The 22,380-nt window shown below is 47.5% G+C and overlaps 1 protein-coding gene across 1 annotated transcript; it reads right to left on the reverse strand.

Moving 5' to 3' along the window:
* Window positions 1-1,464: 1,464 nt before the first annotated feature.
* Window positions 1,465-5,679, reverse strand: HMGB3 (high mobility group box 3). Its single transcript, XM_063937371.1, has 5 exons — window positions 5,572-5,679; window positions 3,103-3,259; window positions 2,867-3,006; window positions 2,594-2,768; window positions 1,465-2,471 (listed from the first exon to the last, which is right to left on the reverse strand). The coding sequence occupies exons 2-5, from the start codon at window positions 3,250-3,252 to the stop codon at window positions 2,328-2,330; spliced, it is 609 nt and encodes a 202-aa protein (XP_063793441.1). The 5' UTR covers window positions 3,253-3,259; window positions 5,572-5,679; the 3' UTR covers window positions 1,465-2,327.
* Between the last annotated feature and the right edge of the window lie 16,701 nt (window positions 5,680-22,380).

Here is a 22,380-nt window from a genome sequence, read left to right on the forward strand (position 1 = left end):
CTAGGACATCAGAGAAATGACATGTAGGGGCTGATTGGCTGGTACTTTTATCTCCAACCACAGCTTAGTAAATAGACCCCTTTGACACTTACATACAATCCCCTCCCCACCCCCCCCCCTCCCCAACTTAAGTTTATTGGTTTCTTTTTCTAGACTACTCATTTTCAAAACCACATTTCCCACCAGATATTCATGTTCTAGTATTGTACAGTTATTTTACAGCTGGTGCCCCTCAGGTGTTTCTTATTTTTCATTTTTAGAGAGCTGCTTCACTGTCACCTAAAGAAAGCAATCTACTCCAGTCAATAGCAAATTGACTTGTTTTCTTTCAGTATTTTATCTTGATATATCCCTCATGTTACATCATTTTCTTCCTGCTCCATTTGAAAACCAAAAAGAGCTTAACTACAGTAAGCTATCAGATATTGTATGCTAAAAATGGCCACACACTAAATTTGCAGTAAGAACATGTAAAAGTAGAATCACCCATGATCACATCTGAACCCACTTGTGCAAATCAAATACCCAAACACTATTGTTACCTGCGTATAACATACATGAAATTACTTAAGTACTAACACTTAACAAATGCACTGACCACTTCTGGAGGTATCCTATTAGCAGTGATGTGAGGCAGAACCTTTCCCATCATACTAACCTATACACCAGAGTTTTGACTATATGAATACTAAAGAATATTTTAGAATTCTCTAGTATTATGCTGTTCATTTTTATAGTCAAAACTCTGGAGTAAAAAGTTTGGCAGGTGCCTAACCACAGAAAAAAAAGATAACCTAATTTCCAGCAGTATATACTGCTGCACCTGTGTATAATACCCACATGCACCCTTTGGTTCATATATTGTGTGTAAATCTGGCTCTGGTACTAGCCAGAGATTCCTGAGCCATTTACCTCACTGCATGTCCCTACCTATTAGCGCTGATGCGATTTCAGCCGGATGTCGCAATTAATGACCGATGGTCATTATCTCAGTATCCAATTAGAGGCCATTTTGATTGCGGGTCCAATTTTAGCCAACCACTAAAAACACATGGGATCAGTCCCCGATCCTATGTGGTATGGGGGAATATGAAATAATCTGTGATAAGCATCAGGGATAATAGGATACCGCCCTTGGTGTTTATTTTTTTGTTTATTTTTTACCTCCCTTTTAAAACTATGACAAAGAACATTTAACAAGTTAACATTTGCCTCTACTCATGACCAATGATACCATTGTATGTAACCACACAATCAGGAAGGCATGGTGCACAATCAGCCTATTAAATATTTTGCTACACGTTAGTGAAGTAATGAAAAGTAGTATTGTTTAATTTTAGAGTGTCAATAGTTTGACTATACAGATGTGAAGACCTATAGGGAGAATCATTGTGTTTTGATAAGAAAAACATCTAGGAAACAGGACAAACTTCTGGAGCCATAACAACTTTGTCAAGAACAGTCTTAAAAATGTAATACTGTTTTATTTGCTTCAAAAACATTTCAGCATTCTAAACATAAAAACAAAAACAGAACAATGCAATATGTAAGCACAATGTTTTTGAACTCTGCAAACCTGTACTCGGCCTCCACTTCAGTCAGTGAAGATGTGTCTACAGTATGTTTAAAAACTAGTGTACTCAACTGAAGGAAGAAAAAAAAAAAAAAAAAAAAAAAAAAAAAAAAAAACACCCCATACGTTTCTCATGCCAGCTGAACCCCCTTCGACAACTAACGGTAGAATGCTATTTCACTATATACAGAAAAGACAACTTTTAAGCTAACTTGACGCCCAATGTAGTGTAAATCTTGACGTGCATGCTCTGGGCTAGTGGTAAACCCTAAAAAGGGATATTACAAACCAGGGAGGTTCTTAAAATCCCGGCAGTACCAACAGCTCCAAATTATATGCACCATAGGAATTTGTCTAGTTTACAGAATAGATATGTACAGTTTATAACCCAGGATTTTTCTAATCAATAACACCTTAAATAAAATAAAAAAAAAAAAATGCTTGAAACATTTTTAAATGCTTTGATACACCAACAGCAAAGTGCAGAGTGAGGAGAACACTAGAGCGCCTGTTTTTTTTTTTGCTTTAAAAATGTTTGGAAATATGTACAACTTTCAAACAGTTTCAGATTGCTCAGTTTTACACACACGGCTACATAATGTAAACCAGTTACAACTCCAAGAGCATAATTTTGAAACTATGACATCAGAACCCAATTTTTGCAATTAGACCTAATAAGGGCTGTCGACCATCAGAAGATGGCAGCTAGAGGTGGTTCCCCTACTCTATAATATTCACATGAACAGAATGGACTTCATTCATCATCCTCGTCGTCATCCTCTTCATCCTCCTCATCTTCTTCATCGTCATCATCTTCCTCCTCTACCTTTTTTCGAGCCATCTTGGGAGCCACTTTTGCACCATCAACTTTGCCTTTGGATTTGTAGTCCGCAACATCCTTTTAAAAAAAGGCAACAGATGTTAAAATACATAACTATTTATAACTAAAGTTCTATACACAAGTATAGTACAGAAAACAGGAGTTTTAGCCTATGTGAGAAGGAAGACAAGCATTATTACCTTCTCATATTTTTCCTTCAGCTTCCCTGCCTTGTTGTTATAGGGCTGTTTCTCACTGTCACTTAGGTTGTTCCACATCTCACCCAATTTCTTTGCAACATCGCCAATAGAGATACCAGGATTTGTGGATTTAATTTTGGGACGGAAATCTGAGCAGAAGATGAAGAATCCAGATCTACAAAACAAGAAAGGAGGAATACATTATTTTTACGATCTCTGGAGTCACTTTACTCAAAGTAGCATGGCATGTACGACGTTGGGTCAAAAACTTACGGTGGCCTCTTTGGTGCATTGGGGTCCTTCTTTTTCTTGCCTCCCTTAGCTGGGCCATAATCTTTCATTTCTCTGTCATATCTTACTTTGTCCACTTTTGCCAAGTCATCAAACTTTGATTTCTCTTTCACAGACATTATCTGAAATCAGCCGGTAAAACACAATAAGCAACCACAAGAACATGCATTGAAACGAAGAAAAAAAAAAAAAAAATTGTGGAAACATATGTAGCATACCTTCCATCTTTCAGAGCATTTCTTTGAGAACTCAGCAAAGTTAACCGGGATTTCAGGACTCTTTTTTTTGTGTTCCTCACGACAAGTCTGCACAAAGTAGGCATAAGCAGACATCTTGCCTTTCGGCTTTTTCGGGTCCCCTTTTGCCATATTGAATCTATAAGAAGAAACATAGAAGTTAGTTCTCAGCCATATGTGGCAACGTTTATATTAAAAAAAAAAAAAAAAAAATTTCTACCTCAGAAAAATAAACTAAACCTGAGTATTTCCACAAATTAAGAAATTATATAATGTAATAATACTCATGTAGTTTTACTGTGGCAACTCGCCAACTGGAAGTGTTATTGGTACAAATCAAGTATTTGCCATTTTTTTCTTGTGGGGTGCAATACCTTCCAAAGACTGTAGGTGGTGCTGCTAGAGATAAGCACACATATGGAATAGATGCAAACATGAATATTCCTACCAAAATTAGGGTTAGTAGAGAAAATAAAACATCCATTAAAAAAAATAAAAAAAATTATATATATATATATATATATATATATATATATATATATATATATATATATATATATATATATATATATATATATATATATATATATTTTTATTATTATTTTTCCCAGAAATTATCCTACATGTGTCTATTTTATTTTGTGGGAGAGGGGAAAAGCAGAAGAATAAAAAAAAAAAAAAAATGAAAAAAAAAAAAATAACTGATTTTATGTAGACACTCAAATTAAGAAAATAAAAAATTTGAAGGGGAAAAAAAAAAAAATGTATCTACGTTCCAGAAGGCAAGTTTGTAAGAGAAATGAAAACTGTATTACAAAAGCAAAAAAGTGTGCAAAAGTCCCTGTCCAGTATTGGGAATAATTGACAAAGTGCCAATCACAGTTGTGACCTAAAGATGAAATAAAAAAAAAAAAAAAAAAAAAAAAAAATGGGGTTCCCCCCGGAGCCCCGCCATCTTCTCCTCTCTCCACACCCAAGGTCATAATTAGTGCTAATAAAACGTACATCGTGCGGTGGAGCCGGTGCGGGCAGTGGGCAGTATATGGGGGCAGCGGAGGGCCGGGGAAGTTAGACACTGCATAGGCTGCGCTGGGGGGAAGGAGACACAGACACCAATAATTCATCTTCCATTTTGTGAAATGCTTCTTCATGAAAGAAAGTCCACCTCAAATGCGTCCCCCTAGCGCCCCCGGGGTGTATCGGGGGGCTGCGGGCTGCCTGGAGCGGTAATTTGGCATTATTGCCCGCTGACGGCGGCTCCCGTGCAGTATATAGCCTTGCTATGGAGTATATAGAGGAGACTGGCTGTTCTTTGCTATGGGTTCTCCATTCACTAAAATGGCTTCTCTCTCTATGCATAGGCAGCAGCCAGGCTGCAATAGCCACTGCACAAACCTCCCCGCCGCCTACGGAGCCCGATATCTCCGGCGCACAAGCTCGGATCACCCCGGTTCTGGCACGGGCGGGAAGAGCGGACTCTCCTCTGTCACAATCCGTGGTCGTTACGAAGAAAGGAGTCCGGGGGGGCCGGGCGCAGCCCGCTTTTGGGGGCGCCCCCCCTCCCTCCTCGCTGAGGCTTAGCGCAATCCCCTGTATAACAAAGAGCCGTGTTCAGCCATTACAGGCAGTGAGGCGGCAGCCGGGAGGGGGGACCGCGGGGAAAAAGTGGTACAGCTGCCGGACCCGGGCACAAACAAGCCCCAAACCGACATGACTGGACAGGGCAGCGTCTGGGGAGCAAGGTGAGGTGGTTTTGGGGGCGATAGGGGGCTCCCCGGGGTAACGGGCACAGGTAAGAGCGGCGGGGACGGCGTTTCTGCCCGATCTCCACACTCGTGCAATGGGAATGAATCGCAGCTGCATAGAGAGGGCTAAGCCCGGAGCGGGCACGGACGGGGCATAGAGAGGGCACGGCGGGCAGCATGAGCCGGCGGAGGGTAGAGGGGTGACCTCCCCCCTCCTCCTTCCTCACAAGACAGGGAAACAACAAGGCGGCAGAGGATGACAGGGACAGCCATGTTATTGCAGAGACACCGTGCCATGCAGGAGTGCCAGCCAGCAGCCCCATGCCACTCATTAACCCCTGCGGGGCCGCGGGCACACAGCACGGGGACAGACCCCCCCAGCACACAGCAGTCAGGGGGGAATTTACACAAAAATAATAAATATCGCGGGTTTTTTTTAAAAAATGTTTTACAGGTAACAGGAGAAGTCTCCCGCTGCCGGGGCTGTCACTGGGGGTAATAGCAGCCGGGCAGCAGCGGCCGCGGGCAGGGAAGAGTTACATGCAAGTTATCTGCACATTATAAACAACAACAACTATCCCAATATAAAATAATAGCGCAGCCACATACAGCTACTACTAGGCACAGCAATACGGGCAGGGGCACAGGAGAGGGGGGTGCCCGGGGTGCGGGCAGGGAGAGGAGCAGCAGCAGCCGCTGGACGTACCTGTATTGTGTGTTCGCGATAATAGTACAGTGTGATCCCTGCGCACGCCGCTCACTCACACAGCTACTAAGCCTGGCTCTCACCCTCGCGCTAGCTTACTACGAGAGCGAGCTGATTGGCTGCGGCACACTCCCTATTTAAAACAACCTCCCAGCCCGGCCATTGGGCCGGGGCCTCATGAATATTAACCACGCCCGCCGCTCCCATTGGGCGCCGGGAGGGCGACGTCACTCATTCAAAAAGATCACCCGCCTGGGGACAGACGAGCTCTCACAGCCCGGGCAGCTGCTGTTGCTGATGCGATGTTTTCATATTGTAATGGCTGACGTCACGCTGCGCACCCCCGGTATGACGCCCCCATGCGTGAGGAGATCAACACCCTGCAGCATAGTACTACACAATAAATGTATAATACCATAAATCCTAAATTACAAGGGACAAAACAAATTTCACGACGTCTACCCCTGCACCCACCAGGGACTGATCACATCTACCCCTGTACCCACCATCAACTGAGCACACCTACCCCTGCACCCACCAGCGACTGAGCACACCTACCCCTGCACCCACCATCAACTGAGCACACCTACCCCTGCACCCACCAGCAACTGAGCACATCTACCCATGTACCCACCATCAACTGAGCACACCTACCCCTGCACCCACCAGCGACTGAGCACACCTACCCCTGCACCCACCATCAACTGATCACACCTACCCCTGCACCCACCAGCAACTGAGCACATCTAGCCATGTACCCACCAGCAACTGAGCAATTCTACCCCCTGCACCCACCAGCAACTGAGCACATCTACAATAAAAACATACCCTGGTGGATGATGTGGGAAATTTACTTACCTCAGGTGTACTTTTGAAACATGCCATAGGAGCCATGTCACTTTGAGCAGCTTGATCAGTAGGATAGGGTGCTGGTATCTCTGTCATTTATTGTCCCAGACTAAGAAATCAGTGAGACATATGTGATAGCAGCGGCAGGACCGTCAGTCATTTTAAAAAGCATTGCACACCAGGCCGTTTCATCACATAAGCAAGCAGTTTATTCACAGTTCAGACAGGGTTATCACGACAGTAACATTTAACTTCTTTTTCTTCTCTCCAGCACGATATTCATATGGGTTACCTCAGGTTACATCTCCTTTCATTTGCTTCACGGGCAATAACAGCATAAACAATGATGTGACAGCATTACAGTACAGTACATACCAGCGCAGTCTCTGGGAATCAGTAGTGCGGCTTCCGCAAACTGAGATTAATTTCAGTGTGCTCTCCCCCATTCGCTAGGGGCTCTATCTAAACGGGATCTCTCATGGACACGTTACTGGGGGCCTTCCGCCAAACGTGATTTCTCTGACGTCCTAGTGGATGCTGGGAACTCCGTAAGGACCATGGGGAATAGCGGCTCCGCAGGAGACTGGGCACAACTAAAGAAAGCTTTAGGACTACCTGGTGTGCACTGGCTCCTCCCCCTATGACCCTCCTCCAAGCCTCAGTTAGATCTTTGTGCCCGACCGAGCAGGGTGCAATCTAGGAGGCTCTCCTGAGCTTCTTAGAAAAAAGTTAGTTTTAGGTTTTTTATTTTCAGTGAGACCTGCTGGCAACAGGCTCACTGCATCGAGGGACTAAGGGGAGAAGAAGCGAACCTGCCTGCTTGCAGCCAGCTTGGGCTTCTTAGGCTACTGGACACCATTAGCTCCAGAGGGATCGAACACAGGCCCAGCCTCGGAGTCCGGTCCCAGAGCCGCGCCGCCGGCCCCCTTACAGAGCCAGAAGCAAGAAGAGGTCCGGAAAATCGGCGGCAGAAGACATCAGTCTTCACCAAGGTAGCGCACAGCACTGCAGCTGTGCGCCATTGCTTCTCATGCACACCACACACTCCGGTCACTAAGGGTGCAGGGCGCTGGGGGGGGGGCGCCATGAGCAGCAATATAAACACCTTGGCTGGCAAAAATACATCACATATAACCCCCAGGGCTATAAGGATGTACATTAACCCCTGCCAGAATCCATAAAAATGCGGGAGAAAAGTCAGCGAAAAAGGGGCGGAGCTATCTCCTTCAGCACACTGGCGCCATTTTTCCCTCACAGCTCCGTTGGAGGGAAGCTCCCTGGCTCTCCCCTGCAGTTAATACACTACAGAAAGGGTTAAAAAGAGAGGGGGGGCACATTTTAGGCGCAGTATACAATATATATGCAGCTATAAGGGAAAACACTTTTTTATAGGTGCTATCCCTGTGATATATAGCGCCCTGGTGTGTGCTGGCATACTCTCCCTCTGTCTCCCCAAAGGGCTTTGTGGGGTCCTGTCCTCTATCAGAGCATTCCCTGTGTGTGGGCTGTGTGTCGGTACGGCTGTGTCGACATGTATGTGGAGGATAATGAGGTGGAGGCGGAGCGAATGCCTGTAAATATGTTGTCACCCCCTGCGGGGTCGACACCGGTGTGGTTGAATTTATGGAAGGATTACGTGAAAGTGTCAACTCCTTACATAAAAGGTCGACGACACAGAACAGCCGGCTACTCAGCTTGTGCCTGTTCCAGCGTCTCAAATGTCATGGGGGGCTCTAAAAACGCCCGCTACCTCAGATAGCAGACACAGATGTCGACACGGATGCCGACTCCAGTGTCGACGACGATGAGACTAGTGTACCCTCCAAATAGGTCCACCCGTTACATGAATGAGGCAATGAAAAATGTATTACACATTTATGATTATACCCCAGATACCACATAAAAAGGGTATTGTGTTTGGTGAGAGAAAACTATTAGTAGTTTTTCCTGCATCTGAGAAATTAAATGAGGTGTGTGAGGAAGCGTGGTCTTCTCCCGATAAGAAATTTCAAAACGGTTATTGGCAGCGTACCCTTTCCCGCCAGAGGATAGGTCACGCGGTGAAACACCCCATAGGGTAGATACAGCGTTTACACGCTTATCAGAAAAGGTGGCACTACCGTCTCCGGATACGGCCGTCCTGAAGGAACCTGCTGATAGAAAGCAGGAGGTTACCCTATAAGATATAGTCACACACTAGGGCATTATATTGCGACCAGCCGTTGCTTCGGCATGGATGTGCAGTGCTCCCGCTGCATGGTCAGATTCCCTGTCGGAAAATAACTAAGGATAGGGACAATATTTTCCTGACAATAGAGCATATAAAAGACGTGGTCTTATACATGCGTGATGCACAGAGGGATAATTGCCGACTGGCATCAAAAATAAGCGCTAGGTCCATTGCCGCCAGACGGGGGTTATGGACTCGGTAATGGTCAGGCGATGCCGACTCGAATCGGCACATGGAAGTTTGCCCTATAAGGGGGTAAAACTGTTTGGGGATGGTCTGTCAGACCTCGTTTCCACAGTTACTGCTGGGAAATCGACTTTTTTGCCACAGGTTACCCCACAACAATAGAAAGCACCGTATCATCAAGTACAGTCCTTTCGGCCCCAGAAAAGCAAGAGGGCTAGAGGCTCATCCTTTCTGCCGAGAGGCAAAGGTAGAGGAAAAAGCAACAGCTAGTTCCCAAAAGCAGAAGTCCTCCCCTGCGTCCGGTAAGCCCACAGCATGACGCTGGGGCTGCTTAGGCGGACCCGGGTACGGTGGGGGCCCGTCTCAGAAATTTCAGCGCCCAGTGGGCTCTCTCACATGGATCCCTGGGTCCTTCAGGTAGTTTCTCAGGGGTACAGGCTGGAGTTCGAGATGTTCGCCCCCCCGCCGTTTCATAAAATCTGCCTTACCGGCACCTCCCTCTGCCAGGAAGGCGGTGTTGGTGACTATTCAACACTATAATCACAACAAGTGATTGTCAAGGTGCCCCTCCTTCAGCAAGGAAGGGGTTACTATACCACAATGGTCGTGGTACCGAAACAGAACGGTTCGGTGAGACCCATCTTAAAATTAAAATGCTTGAATTTTTTATATCAGAAGATTCATGTTCAAGATGGAATCGCTCAGGGCGGTTATTACGAGCCTGGACGAGGGGGATTACAGGGTCTCCCTGGACATCAAGGTTGCGTACCTGCATGTCCCCATTTACCCTCCTCACCAGGAGTACCTCAGATGTGTGGTACAGGACTGTCACTATCAGTTCCAGATGCTGCCGTTGGAGTTGCCCACGGCTCCGAAGGTCTTTACCAAGGTAATGATCGAAATGATACTCCTTCGCAAGAAGGAAGTTTTTATTATCCCGTATTTGGACGATCTCCTGATAAAGGCGAGGTCCAAAGAACAGTTGGTAATAGGGGTAGCACTCTCTCGGGAAGTGCTACAACAGCACGGCTGGATTCTCAATTTTCCAAAGTCACAGCTGGTCCCGACGACACGTCTTCTGTTCCTGGGAATGATTCTGGACACAGACCAGAAAAGAGTGTTTCTTCCAGTGGAAAAAGCCGAGGAGTTGTCATCTCTAGTCAGAGATATCCTGAAACCAGGACAAGTGTCTGCACATCAATGCACACGAGTCCTGGGAAAAATGGTAGCTTCGTACGAAGCATAATTCCATTCGGAAGGTTCCACGCAAGGACGTTCCAGTGGGGCCTGTGGGACAAATGGTCCGGGTCCCATCTACAGATACAACAGCGGATAACCCTGTCAGCAAGAAACAGGGTGTCGCTGCTGTGGTGGCTGCAGAGGGCTCATCTACTAGAGGGCCGCAGATTCGGAATACAGGACGGGGTCCTGGTGACCACGGATGCCAGCCTTCGGGGCTGGGGTGCAGTCACACAGGGAAGAAATTTCCAAGGAAATTTTGCCTCACATTAATATCCGGGAGCTAAGGGCTTTTTACAATGCCCTAAGTCAAGCAAGGCCCCTGCTTCAGAACCAGCCGGTACTGATCCAATCAGACAACATCACGGCGGTCGTCCATGTAAACAAACAGGGCGGCACAAGAAGCAGGATGGCGATGGCAGAAGCCACAAGGATTCTCCGATGGGCGACCTACACCTGGGAGAATGGGGACTTCATCCAGAAGTTTTCCAAATGCGGAAAAACCGTTGGGTATGACCACGGGTGGACATGATGGCGTCCCGCCTCAACAAAAGTTGAAAAGATATTGCGCCAGGTCAAGGGACCCTCAGGCGATCGCTGGGGGCGCTCTAGTGACACCGTGGGTGTACCAGTCGGTTTATGTGTTTCCTCCTCTGCCTCTCATTCCCAAGGTACTGAGAATCATATGAAAGCGAGGAGTGGAAACTATACTCGTGGTTCCGGATTGGCCACGAAGAGCTGGGTACCCGGAACTTTAAGAGATGCTTGCAGAGGACCCTTGGCCTCTGCCGCTCGGACAAGACCTGCTGCAGCAGGGATCCTGTCTGTTCCAAGACTTACCGCGGCTGCGTTGGACGGCATGGCGGTTGAACACCGGATCCTAATGGGCATTCCGGAGGAAGTCATCCCTACCCTGCTCAAAGCCAGGAAGGATGTCACCGCAAAACGTTATCACCGCATTGGGTGAAAATATGTTGCGTGGTGTGAGGCCAAGAAGGCCCCGACGAAGGAATGTCAGCTGGGTCGATTCCTATAATTCCTGCAAGCAGGAGTGACGTTGGGCCTCAAATTGGGGTCCATCAAGGTCCAGATTTCGGCTTTGTCGATTTTCTTTCAGAAAGACCGGGCTTCACTGCCTGTAGTTCAGACTTTTTGTCAAAGGAGTTCTGCATATTCAGCCTCCTTTTGTGCCCAGTGGCACCTTGGGATCTCAATGTGGTTTTGGAATTCCTGAAATCACATTGGTTCGAACCACTTAAGACTGTGGATTTAAAAATATCTCACGTGGAAAGTGGTCATGCTGTTGGTCCTGGCTTCGGCCAGGTGAGTTTCAGAATTGGCGGCTTTGTCTTGTAAAAGCCCTTATCTGATTTTCCATATGGATAGGGCAGAATTGAGGACTCGTCCTCAGTTTCTCCCGAAGGTGGTCTCAGTTTTTCACTTGAACCAACCTATTGTGGTGCCTGCGGCTACTAGGGACTTGGAGGATTCCAAGTTGCTGGACGTAGTCAGGGCCCTGAAAATTTACATTTCCGGGACGGCTGGAGTCAGAAAGTCTGACTCGCTGTTTATCCTGTATGCACCCAACAAGCTGAGTGCTCCAAGCAGTCTATTGCGCGCTGGATGTGTAGCACTATTCAGCTGGCGCATTCTGCGGTGGGATTACCGCAGCTTAAATCTGTTAAAGCCCATCCCACGAGGAAGGTGGGCTCATCTTGGGCGGCTGCCCGAGGGGTCTCGGCTTTACAACTTTGCCGAGCTGTTACTTGGTCAGGGGCAAACACGTTTGCAAAATTCTACAAAATTGATACCCTGGCTGAGGAGGACCTGGAGTTCTCTCATTCGGTGCTGCAGAGTCATCCGCACTCTCCCGCCCGTTTGGGAGCTTTGGTATAATCCCCATGGTCCTTACGGAGTTCCCAGCATCCACTAGGACGTCAGAGAAAATAAGAATTTACTTACCGATAATTCTATTTCTCGTAGTCCGTAGTGGATGCTGGGCGCCCATCCCAAGTGCGGATTGTCTGCAATACTTGTACATAGTTATTGTTAACTAAAACGGGTTATTGTTGTGAGCCATCTATTCAGAGGCTCCTCTATTATCATGCTGTTAACTGGGTTTCATATCACAAGTTGTACGGTGTGATTGGTGTGGCTGGTATGAGTCTTACCCGGGATTCAAAATCCTTCCTTATTGTGTACGCTCGTCCGGGCACAGTATCCTAACTGAGACTTGGAGGAGGGTCATAGGGGGAGGAGCCAGTGCACACCAGGTAGTCCTAAAGCTTTCTTTAGTTGTGCCCAGTCTCCTGCGGAGCCGCTATTCCCCATGGTCCTTACGGAGTTCCCAGCATCCACTACGGACTACGAGAAATAGAATTATCGGTAAGTAAATTCTTATTTTCCTATCACTCACCCAGCTCGTCCTCTCCCGCAGACTCACACCTCCCATCCTGCTTCTGGGGTACCCCTGAAGGGGAAGATCCTCTTTATTTCTTCCACTGATTGTTCATGCTGTAACTTCTCTCACACTGCAAATCTTGATATCTCTTGCTCTTCCTAGCAGCACCTACATGCTGTTCCATAATGCCAGGGACTGTGGAGTTATAGATGCTTGTTCCACAGTCCCCATACTGCGTTTCTCCTGGACACTAGCCTGTGCCCTCCATCTCAGTCCTCAGCTCACACTGAACTGTCCTGTGCTTTGTTCCTTTTGCTAAAATCCCCCTGCACTTCCTGTCCTAGCCCCCTAGATGTGGCAGGGTCTGCCAGAACTGGTTTTGGGGCCATAAAACTCCCCCACTCACTGATAAGAATTAAATGGCTTTTCGAACTTTCCAATATCTGTTAACATTCCAGTATGCCACACATACAGTAAACTCACATTCAAATAGGAATACCCCTAAAGCATGTCCTGTTTGTGTGAGGGCCATTATGCAGTCTAAATTTGTTACATTTGTGCTTCTTGCATTATGACATTTAAACCCTTATTGCAGAATATACAGGATTTCAATTCTACATATATTAAGATTCTTACTATATGTAGATATATATGGAAGGTTGTATGAAAGGAGTGTGCACAGACAAATGCATATATTATCCTGTATGCAGAGTTGTACGCCTGTCAAACCATAATGCAGGTTTCCTAAGGCGAGCAGAAACCACCTGTGGAGCAGAAGGGCAAAAGCTCGCTTGATCTTGATTTTCAGTATGAATACAGTCCGTGAAAGTGGGGCCTCACGATGCTTCTGACGTTTTGGGTTTTAAGCAGGAGGTGTCAGAAAAGTCCTTACCTCTACATGGGAGCCTGGTTTGCTTCTAGCTATCATCGTTATCAGTGCACTCTTGCACATGCCCTATACTAGGTGGAAAACCTCCATAGCAGCGTATTTTCCTATACATCCAACTCTGTATAGCTGTTATGCACACCAGTGCCTGCAGGAAAGTACTGGTGTCAGAACTGTTATGCACTCCAGTGTCTGCAGGAATGTACTGGTGTTTGAACTGTTATGCAAAACAAATGGACTCACAGACAAACTGGGGAATATGACATAACGTACACAGAAGGTAATAGGGTAACAAAATACACACAAAGTGAACAGAGAAGCCCAGAGGCTAAGGAACTGGGTATCTCCCTTGTATTAGAACTGCACAGATGGAAAAAGCAAGATGTTGTGTTTTAATACATAGAGAACCCGAAATGCTGTTGCTAAGGGCAACAGCAAAACCCTAAAGGGTTACCAACGGGTGTGGCAGTAAACTCCTTGGTCAGAGATGGAATGATAGACACAAGGAGAGTCTCCACAATCCTATTTCTCACTTGCAGTGCACAGGTTTTAGCTTACTGCCACTAAACTGACCCCTGACACCTAGCACAGTGAGACAGGATTAGACAGGCAAGTCTTAGAATACAGCCGCAAACTTGCTAAGTTCACAGAGTAGTAACAGAACCCCAGCAAGCTAAACGACTGACTCCAGTCTTACTGCTAGGTCTGGATTGGCAGAGTGTAATACCAAATCCCCAGGCCTATTTGCAGTAAGCAACAAACAAATACAAAGCTACACAGTACTGGCTAACTTTCATGAACTGACTAACCAACAAAGATTCAGCAGCATCTGCTTACCCTGAAAAGAGGCCTTATAAAGCAGGTGCTGTCCACGCCCCACTCAGACCTCACAGACTGTGAGCACAAAAACCAGCACCGGATCCCCTGCCGTGCACAGAGCCTATAACCACTGCACAGCAAAAGACCCGAACCGGAGTATCAGCTGCGCTCAGGTTACTCCACTAGCACTTGTCTCCCGGTTGCCATGACGACGTGGCAGCACAGGGCAGGAGACCCTAACAATAGCCTAGAGTTGTGGCAACATGCCCCCACTGAATTTTGCCTATGTGAGAATGCCTTGTTACAAACCAGTTTTGCCCCTACAGTCGTTAGTAAGTTTAGGTGCATCAAAATGTGTACAAATCTGCATTGCCAGTACCTGTCTGCGCCAGCGGCGTATCTAAAGAGAAGGGGACCTGTGTGCAGTCTATGTGTGTGGGCCCGCTCCTCTCTGCCCCGTAACCGGCAGCGCTGTTAGCGCACTGAGCACTAGAGACTCTGGCACAGTGCCAGAGTCTACAGAACATGCGCAGGTCTCCGACAAAATGGTGCGGTGGCCTTTTTTTTTTATAACTGCACATACGCTGTAGACTCTGGCACTGTTCCAGAGTCTCCAGTGCTCAGAGCACTAACAGCGCTTCCGACTATGGGGCGGAGAGGAGGGGGCTAACACACGGACACCGATGGACACCAGAAAGGTAAGTATAGAAGAAATGGGTGCGGTGTGCACCCCACACACTGCACCCACTATAGATAGTTCACTGGTCTGCGCTCAGGGCCGGTGCAAGGTTTCCCAGCACCCTAGGCAAACCATATGCTTTTTTCCCCCTCTCCTGTCAGGGGGTGCCAGTGGTAGCGGCGGATCGAGTAGGGGGGTCGGGATGCGTGCATCTTTACTAAATGATGCTGGCCGGGTGAGCACTCTCTGAACCGGCGGGGGTGGGCAGCATCTATATTAAATTATGGTGGCTATGTTTTAATTTTATATGAAAGAGGTGTGTGTGTGTACAGTATGTATACTATACTGTGTGTGTCTGCTGTGTGTATGTATCTATGCATGTCTGTATGTAAGTATGCTGTGTGTATGCAGGGCTGCCATCAGAAATTGTGGGACCCGGGACTGACCAAATAAGCAGGGCCCCCCTCTGGGTGAGCACAGTGGTGCAGAGGTGGGCGGAGCTGTGAATAATGTGGGTGTTGCTACTAAGCCGGCACAGGCGCGCAGAGCGAGTCTCCAGTGAGTATACTACAAGGCTGCTACTCCACACCCTGACAGTGTGCTTAGACATTACATGGGACGCCACTAGAGGTTTTATCCCCATCCTGGACTGACGTTTACAAAGGATGTTTCACATGTATATAGGAACATAGGCTCTGGGTGAAGACCCTATGTTAACAGTGTTCTCTAAAAGTTCATATAATTCCCACTACTAGTGGGTACCCCTAATAGTGGGAGTATACTACTGAGTAAGGTATACAGTGGAAAGGGTAGTCACAAGTGACCAACCCGACAGTGAGCACCGTGACTCCACTGATTTTAATAAAATACACTATCATTTACAGTGCAAAATCCAGTATAATGAATTAAAGATTACCATTCACACACATGTGACATAACATCACCACTTCACATCGTTTCACATTCCAAATTCACACCAAACATTGGCCCTCATTCCGAGTTGTTCGCTAGCAGATTTCGGACGCATTTCTGCTATTAAGTGAAAAAACTGCATTTCTGCGCATGGTTCGCAATGCGCACGCGCGACAGACTTTTCACATCATCCATTGTACTTTCACACAAGCTCGAACGATGCTTTTCAATCGCACTACACGCCGCAGAGTGATTGACAGGAAAGGGGCGTTTCTGGCAGGTAACTGGCCGTTTTCAGGGAGTGTGAGAAAAAACGCAGGAGTGTCAGATACAAACGCAGGCGTGCCTGCAGAAACGCAGGCGTGGCTGGGAGAACGCTGGGCGTGTTTGTGACGTCAAATCAGGAACTGAATGGTCTGAAGTGATCGCAAGGAAGGAGTAGGTCTGGAGGTACTCAGAAACTGCAGTCTTCTTTTGCTGCTGCACTGCGATGTTTTCGGTCGTACTTTTGCTAAGCTAAGATACACTCCCAGAGGGCGGCGGCTTAGCGTTTGCATGGCTGCTAAAAGCAGCTAGCGAGCGAACAACTTGGAATCAGGGCCATTACACAGTCCTCTACAACATAGGGTATATAAAAGTCAGAAATACACAGTAACATATTAGACAGAAACATAAATATTCTCTTATGTAGCTGCTGTCTGTGGTTTCTAATAGCAGTACGGGTGCAGAATGAATGACCGCCAGACGGGATGCCAACTGTAAAAATACAGACGGCAGCATTCTGATTTGTGAAATCCCGACAGGGGTGATTTTAGTGATCTAACCCCTGTCCCCTAACCCTCCGTACCCGCGTCCTAACCCTAACCTCCCCCTGCTGGTGCCTAAACCTAGCCCCCCCTATCCCCGCAGCCTAAACCTAACCCTCCCCCCTTATTTCCTAAACCTTACCTCCCCACAGTGGTGCCTGACTCTAACCCCCCTGGCCACAGCCTAACCCTTAACTTCCCACCCACCCCTGCAGCCTAACCCTCACCCCTCCGATGTTGGCTAAACCTAAACCCCCCCAGCACTAATGAGAGCTCCGGCGGCTATACTTACAGCGGTCGGGATCCTGGCTGTTGAAGTTTAGGCATTGGTATCCTGACCCTGTTGGAATTCCGATGTTGGGATTTTGATGGGTGTCGGGATACCGGCGTTGGTATTTCAGCAGCCGGGATCCCGACAGCCAGGATATTAACCGCATCCCAGCAGTACCACCCTATTGATTGCGGTGCAAAACTCCTATCAGGACGAGGGCTGTGCTAGTGCTGCTGCCATGTATGTGACATGACCCACAGCCTAAGAAAGTGGAGATAAATACAACATCAGGGATGCTAGAAAACATGGAAAAGATGTACATTGCACTACACACCCTGCCATAAAATGAGCTATGTCTCACACATGGTTGCAATGCAGGTATGGTTGGGAGAGCTTAGACAGAGTGATGGGGGTGGGGGAGTAGCAGGTAAAGTTTCATGTCTGGAGCAGAGCCAAGTAAAGTGTTTAAATCCAGACCTGGAACGGCACCTGGGCTGGTTCCCTCTTCCTCCTCCTGTATGGTGCTGCTGCTGCTGCTTGCTAGACTCTGCTGCATGGATTGTGTGGCTCCTCCCACCTCACTGATATGATGGGCACATCTTCACTTGGACCCACAGACAAGCTGCACGCTGCCACTGTATTTAGTGAGGCAGTTTGGTAGTAGTGTCTCCAGTAACCCCCCAACCCGAGCGATCGCGGCCCCCTAAGCCCCACCCCCTCGTGGAAAAGGGCGGAGCCTGAAATTTGTGATTCCCTTCGGGGAATAATAAAACTTACCCCAGTCCAACTCACTGCCCTGGACACAGGAAAGCACCCAGCATCCACCATCAGAGACTCCAGCACAGGGGGAAGTACTTGCTGGGGAGGAGGAGCTGTAGCATGAGGGGGCGGAGTTATTCAGAAGAGTGGAACAGCCCGCCCTGCACCCCTTACTAGGAGGAATCCGAAATGCCGTCGGCTCTTAAGTGTCTCTCTATGGTTGCGGCTGCCTGCAGGTGTACCAGCTACAGCAGGCTGGCGGCCCAGAACTAATCCACAGTTAAACACAGGTGTCATTCGGGCCCCCAGAGCCGGTCCTAGGCATAGGCAAACTAGGCAATTGCCTAGGGCATCTGATATGCCTAGGGGCATGAGCAGCTTCTGCTGATTAAAATGATATGCAGCATGCCTATATTCTGTGTGTAGCATTTTGTATGCAGATACAACCACAGTTGCACACAGTATATAGGCATGCCGCATATCATTTTAATCAGAAAAAGCTGCTTGTGCATCCTAGCCACATAGCAATGCAAATCAGATGCATTTTCATAAAAAATAGGCACCGACGTTAGCAGAGCTGCCAGTTGACTCACGCCAGGAACTATATGTGTCATTATGTGTAAAAGGGCATTAATAATCTGTAACATATGTGTAAGGGGCACTATGTGTGTCATTATATGTATAAGGGCACTAATAATGTGCGGCATATGTGTAAGGGACATTATGTGTGTCATCATGTTTATAAGGGCATTAACAATGTGCGGCATATGTGTAAGGGAAATTATATGTATAAGAGCATTAATAAGGGGTGGCATAATGTGTAAGGCGCATTATGTTTGTAAGGACATTAATATGTGTCATATGTGTAAGGGGCATTACTGTGTGGTATTATGTGTATAAATTCATTACCAATGTGAGGCATTATGTGTATAAGGTCCTCTACTGTGTGGCATAACGTATAGAAAGGGCACTACTGTGTGGTCTAATGTGAATAAAGAGCAATATGGTGTGGTGCAATGTGAATAAGGAGCAATATGGTGTGGTGTAATGAGAATAAAGATCAATTTGGTGTGGTGTAATGTAAATAAGGAGCAAATCAGTATGATATCATGTGAATGAGGGGCATTACTGTGAGGAGTAACGTATATAAGGTAAAGTTGTACTACTGTGATGTAATATGAATAATGGACACTATCGCATTATAAATTGTGAATAAAGTTACACTACTGTGAGGCATAAGTTGAATTGGGGGCACTATTGTGTGGCCATGCCCCTTGCCAGCAAAAACACATACCTTTTTGGGCTGTGCGCCGAATGTGCACACTGTTCTTATTTAAATTACAGGGGGTAGGAAAACAAAAAAAGGACTGCTATGGGTGGGAGGTGATGGTGCTGGGAAAGGGGTGCAGGGTCAGAGGCGGAACTAGCGGTGGTGCTAGGGGGCACCAACCAAAATCTTGCCTAGGGCATCATATTGGTTAGGGCCGGCTTTGCGGGCCCCTGTTTGGCCGGGCCCGGGACTCAACACAGGATTGGGAGGGTTAAGACTGCAGGCAGCCGCAGAACAGCAATGAAGCAGCGCGGGGCACCCTGGAGCACAAAGCGTCACAGTGGGCGGCCGGTGAGTCAGTGGCGCCGGGCCCTCACCAAGGTGCTGCTGGCAGCTGTCTGTCAGCTGCAGTCATAGGTAACAGTCAGCAGTGGCTGGCGTACTCTGCCCTTACCTTTCTGCCGCTCCTATTTAACGGCCCTTGAGCGAGCTTTGGGAGTGGTCTAGCACTGACCTCCTCGTATGGGGAGGGGAGAATCGGGCCACCCCCTCAAGTCTCGCCACCCATAGGCAGCTGCCTAAAGCTGCCTAATGGAAGCGCCGGCCCTGTCTGCGCTCATTTACAGGGTGTACGGCGTGCAAATTCACATAAGATATGCTGCACAAATGAGTTGTAAGTTCATCAGCCACTCAGAGTTCTCCATCATCAGGGTATGTGCTGCCAGCCAGTTAAATCCAGTAACATTTTCAGCAGAAACAGACAGTAGTAACTGTAATCTAGGGACTGTAAATCTACACCTCCACCTTTTTTGCTTAAAGACACATACTGTATTTGCTTGAACTGTTGAATACATTTTTGGTGGCACATATACTGTATCATCAGTTTTGCTTTTGTGCGAAACAGTACTACTCTGTATTCAGATATATTTTTAATTTGTACTCATTGAACTTTCTGCCTCTTTGCATAAATATGTTTAAAAACTGGTAGTCACATTACCTCAGCTGACACTGAAACCAATGAGATGGTGCACACTCCATTTTGTGTACTATGCAGATAAGCAAACATACAGCTTTCAGCAACAACAATGGAGCTCATTCAGAGATGGATGCAGATCGCTGCATACGCAGCCAGTTCTGCGTCCATCTCCTCACATGCTGGGGGCCGCCCAGCACAGGGCAAGGCCACTAAGCATGTGTAAGACCGCCTCCCGATGCATGCGCAATTAGATTGCGGACGCATCGGAACTAAGGTTAACCCCTGGCAGCGCAGCCAGCTGTGCTGTCAGACGGTCGGCCGCCATTTTTTAATTGGAGCCGTTTGATGTCCGGGAAATTGCTCAGCGTGAAAGGGTACTGAAAGAATATCCCGGGGCGAGCGTCCCGGCATTTCATCCCAGGACTCGACCTGGGTTGAATCCGGGATCATCCCGAGATGCAGTGTAGTGTATTCAGTACACAGGACTGTTAAAAGGCCTCTCATTGAAGTTTTCTTGGGCTCAGAAAAGATGATGTCATCATCCAGAGCCCGGGGAAGCGTCCTGGAAGCGGAGGAGACAGGCAATATGGCTACCTGGAGTGATCAGGAGATCAGAGAGCTGCTCAGCATAAGGGGGGGAGGGAGGAAATAAAGAGACAGTTAACAGGCACAGTGAAGGATGCTATTATTTATAAAAACATTGCAAAGCTGCTTGAAGCCAGAGGAATTATCCGTACACAACAGCAAGTTGTTAATAAAATGAAGACTCTGAAAAAGCAGGCCCCACCTTTCCCTTTGCTTGCCTATTGTGACCTCAGCTATGTGAGCCAGAAAAATGTCCATTTCTAATGACATACATATGCATTTGCAGGTATTTCCTGGGATCAGTGTAAACGGGCTGTCCTGGGTCGATCCCAGGTCTAAGTGCAGTGTGAAAGGGGACATTCCCGGGTTGAGTCCCGGGATGCGTCCGGGAACACATTCCCGGGTGTGACCCGGCTCTGTCAGTCTGAAAGGGGTATTACTGAGTACAGTATGGGACCCTGGATCGAAAATTGCCATTAATAAAATAGAAAGAAAAATGAGAGAAAGGTTACCAAAATGGGACATGGGCAACACTGCAAAACTTATCAGGAAAAACTTTGAGAGCTGGCTATGGGGCTAATTCAGACCTGATCGCTGCTGTGCGTTTTTGCACAGCGGGCGATCAGGTCTGAACTGCGCATATACGCAGGAGCCGTAGTGCTCCGGCGCATGCCAGAGATGCTATCAGCATCTCAGCCCAGCGATCGTCTATACCTGATTGACAGGCAGAGGCGTTTGCTGGGCGGGCTGGCGGCGTTCGGCCGCCGTTTTGAGGGCGTGATCCGGGCAACGCAGGTGTGCCCAGACCGTGCAGGGGGAGGGCTGCGGCAGCTGCGTGATGTCACACGCAGCCGCTGCGACTCGGAGAGCGACGGGTAGCTCCCTGCTAGCGCGCAGGAGCTGCGCTGGCAGGGAGCCACTCTTCAGGTACAAAGGCATTGCCGCCGTGCAATGCTTTTGTACCTTTGCGGTGGGGGGAGGGCCAGACAAGCGGGGTGGACTAGACCTGTGCTAGGCGTCCCCCTGCATGTCAGGGTCGCTTATTGTAGCCATGCAAAATTTTGCACGGCTATGATCAGGTATGAATTAGGCCCTATGCACAGCTCGGGGGAGAGACATCCCAGTTGCGCATGTTACAAACATATAGTTAATTTTAAGACTCTTCATAGGCGTTTGGAAAGGTAAGTATACTCAAGGATGCAGGGTGAGCAGTGTGGGTGCCCCTTGATTCAGGGACCCATGTGCACCTCACATCCTGCACCAATGATAGATAAGCCCCTGCTTATCTTCTGCACATTGTAGAAATGTCACATACCACAGCCAATTGGAAGAGTAGAAAGGAGTGCAGTATATTCTCCACCACAAGCTTCTCAAGCTACTTTCTTCTGCAGCTTGCGGACTAAAGGTATTTTTATTAACGTTTAGTTGATGAGCTAGTGAGTGGCAACATGATGGGAAATTGAAGAATCACTGGAAGTCAATTGAGGAATGTAGGAGGCACGTGACAAGGTCTGAAGGGTAGGTGAGGGGGGTTAAGGGTAATATGTGGAAGTCTGAGTGGCATGTAGGGAGGTGTGAGGGACATGGGCATCTGTCTGGCATGTGGAGAGTCTGAATGGTAAATGGGGATATCTCAGAATATGTAGTGTGGTCAGGGTGGCATGTGGAAAGGTCTGAGTAGCACGTACTAGGCAGGGACATGCGGTGAGCTAAATGGCTCAGGAGGTACTGGTTAGCACCGGAGCCAGATTTTCACGCAATATATGAGCCAAAGGGTACATGTGGACATTATACTCAGGTGCAGTAGTAGAAACTTCTGGAAATTTGGTGAGTTTTGATCAGAGATGTGCGGAAAAGATAGGAGTGCCTCACCTGCCATAGACTTTTTTTTTACACCAGAGTTTTGGCTATAAAAATGATTACAATAATGCAAAGAAGATA

The sequence above is a fragment of the Pseudophryne corroboree genome, chromosome 8, assembly GCF_028390025.1.
Source record: "Pseudophryne corroboree isolate aPseCor3 chromosome 8, aPseCor3.hap2, whole genome shotgun sequence".
In the NCBI taxonomy this organism is placed as follows: domain Eukaryota; kingdom Metazoa; phylum Chordata; class Amphibia; order Anura; family Myobatrachidae; genus Pseudophryne; species Pseudophryne corroboree.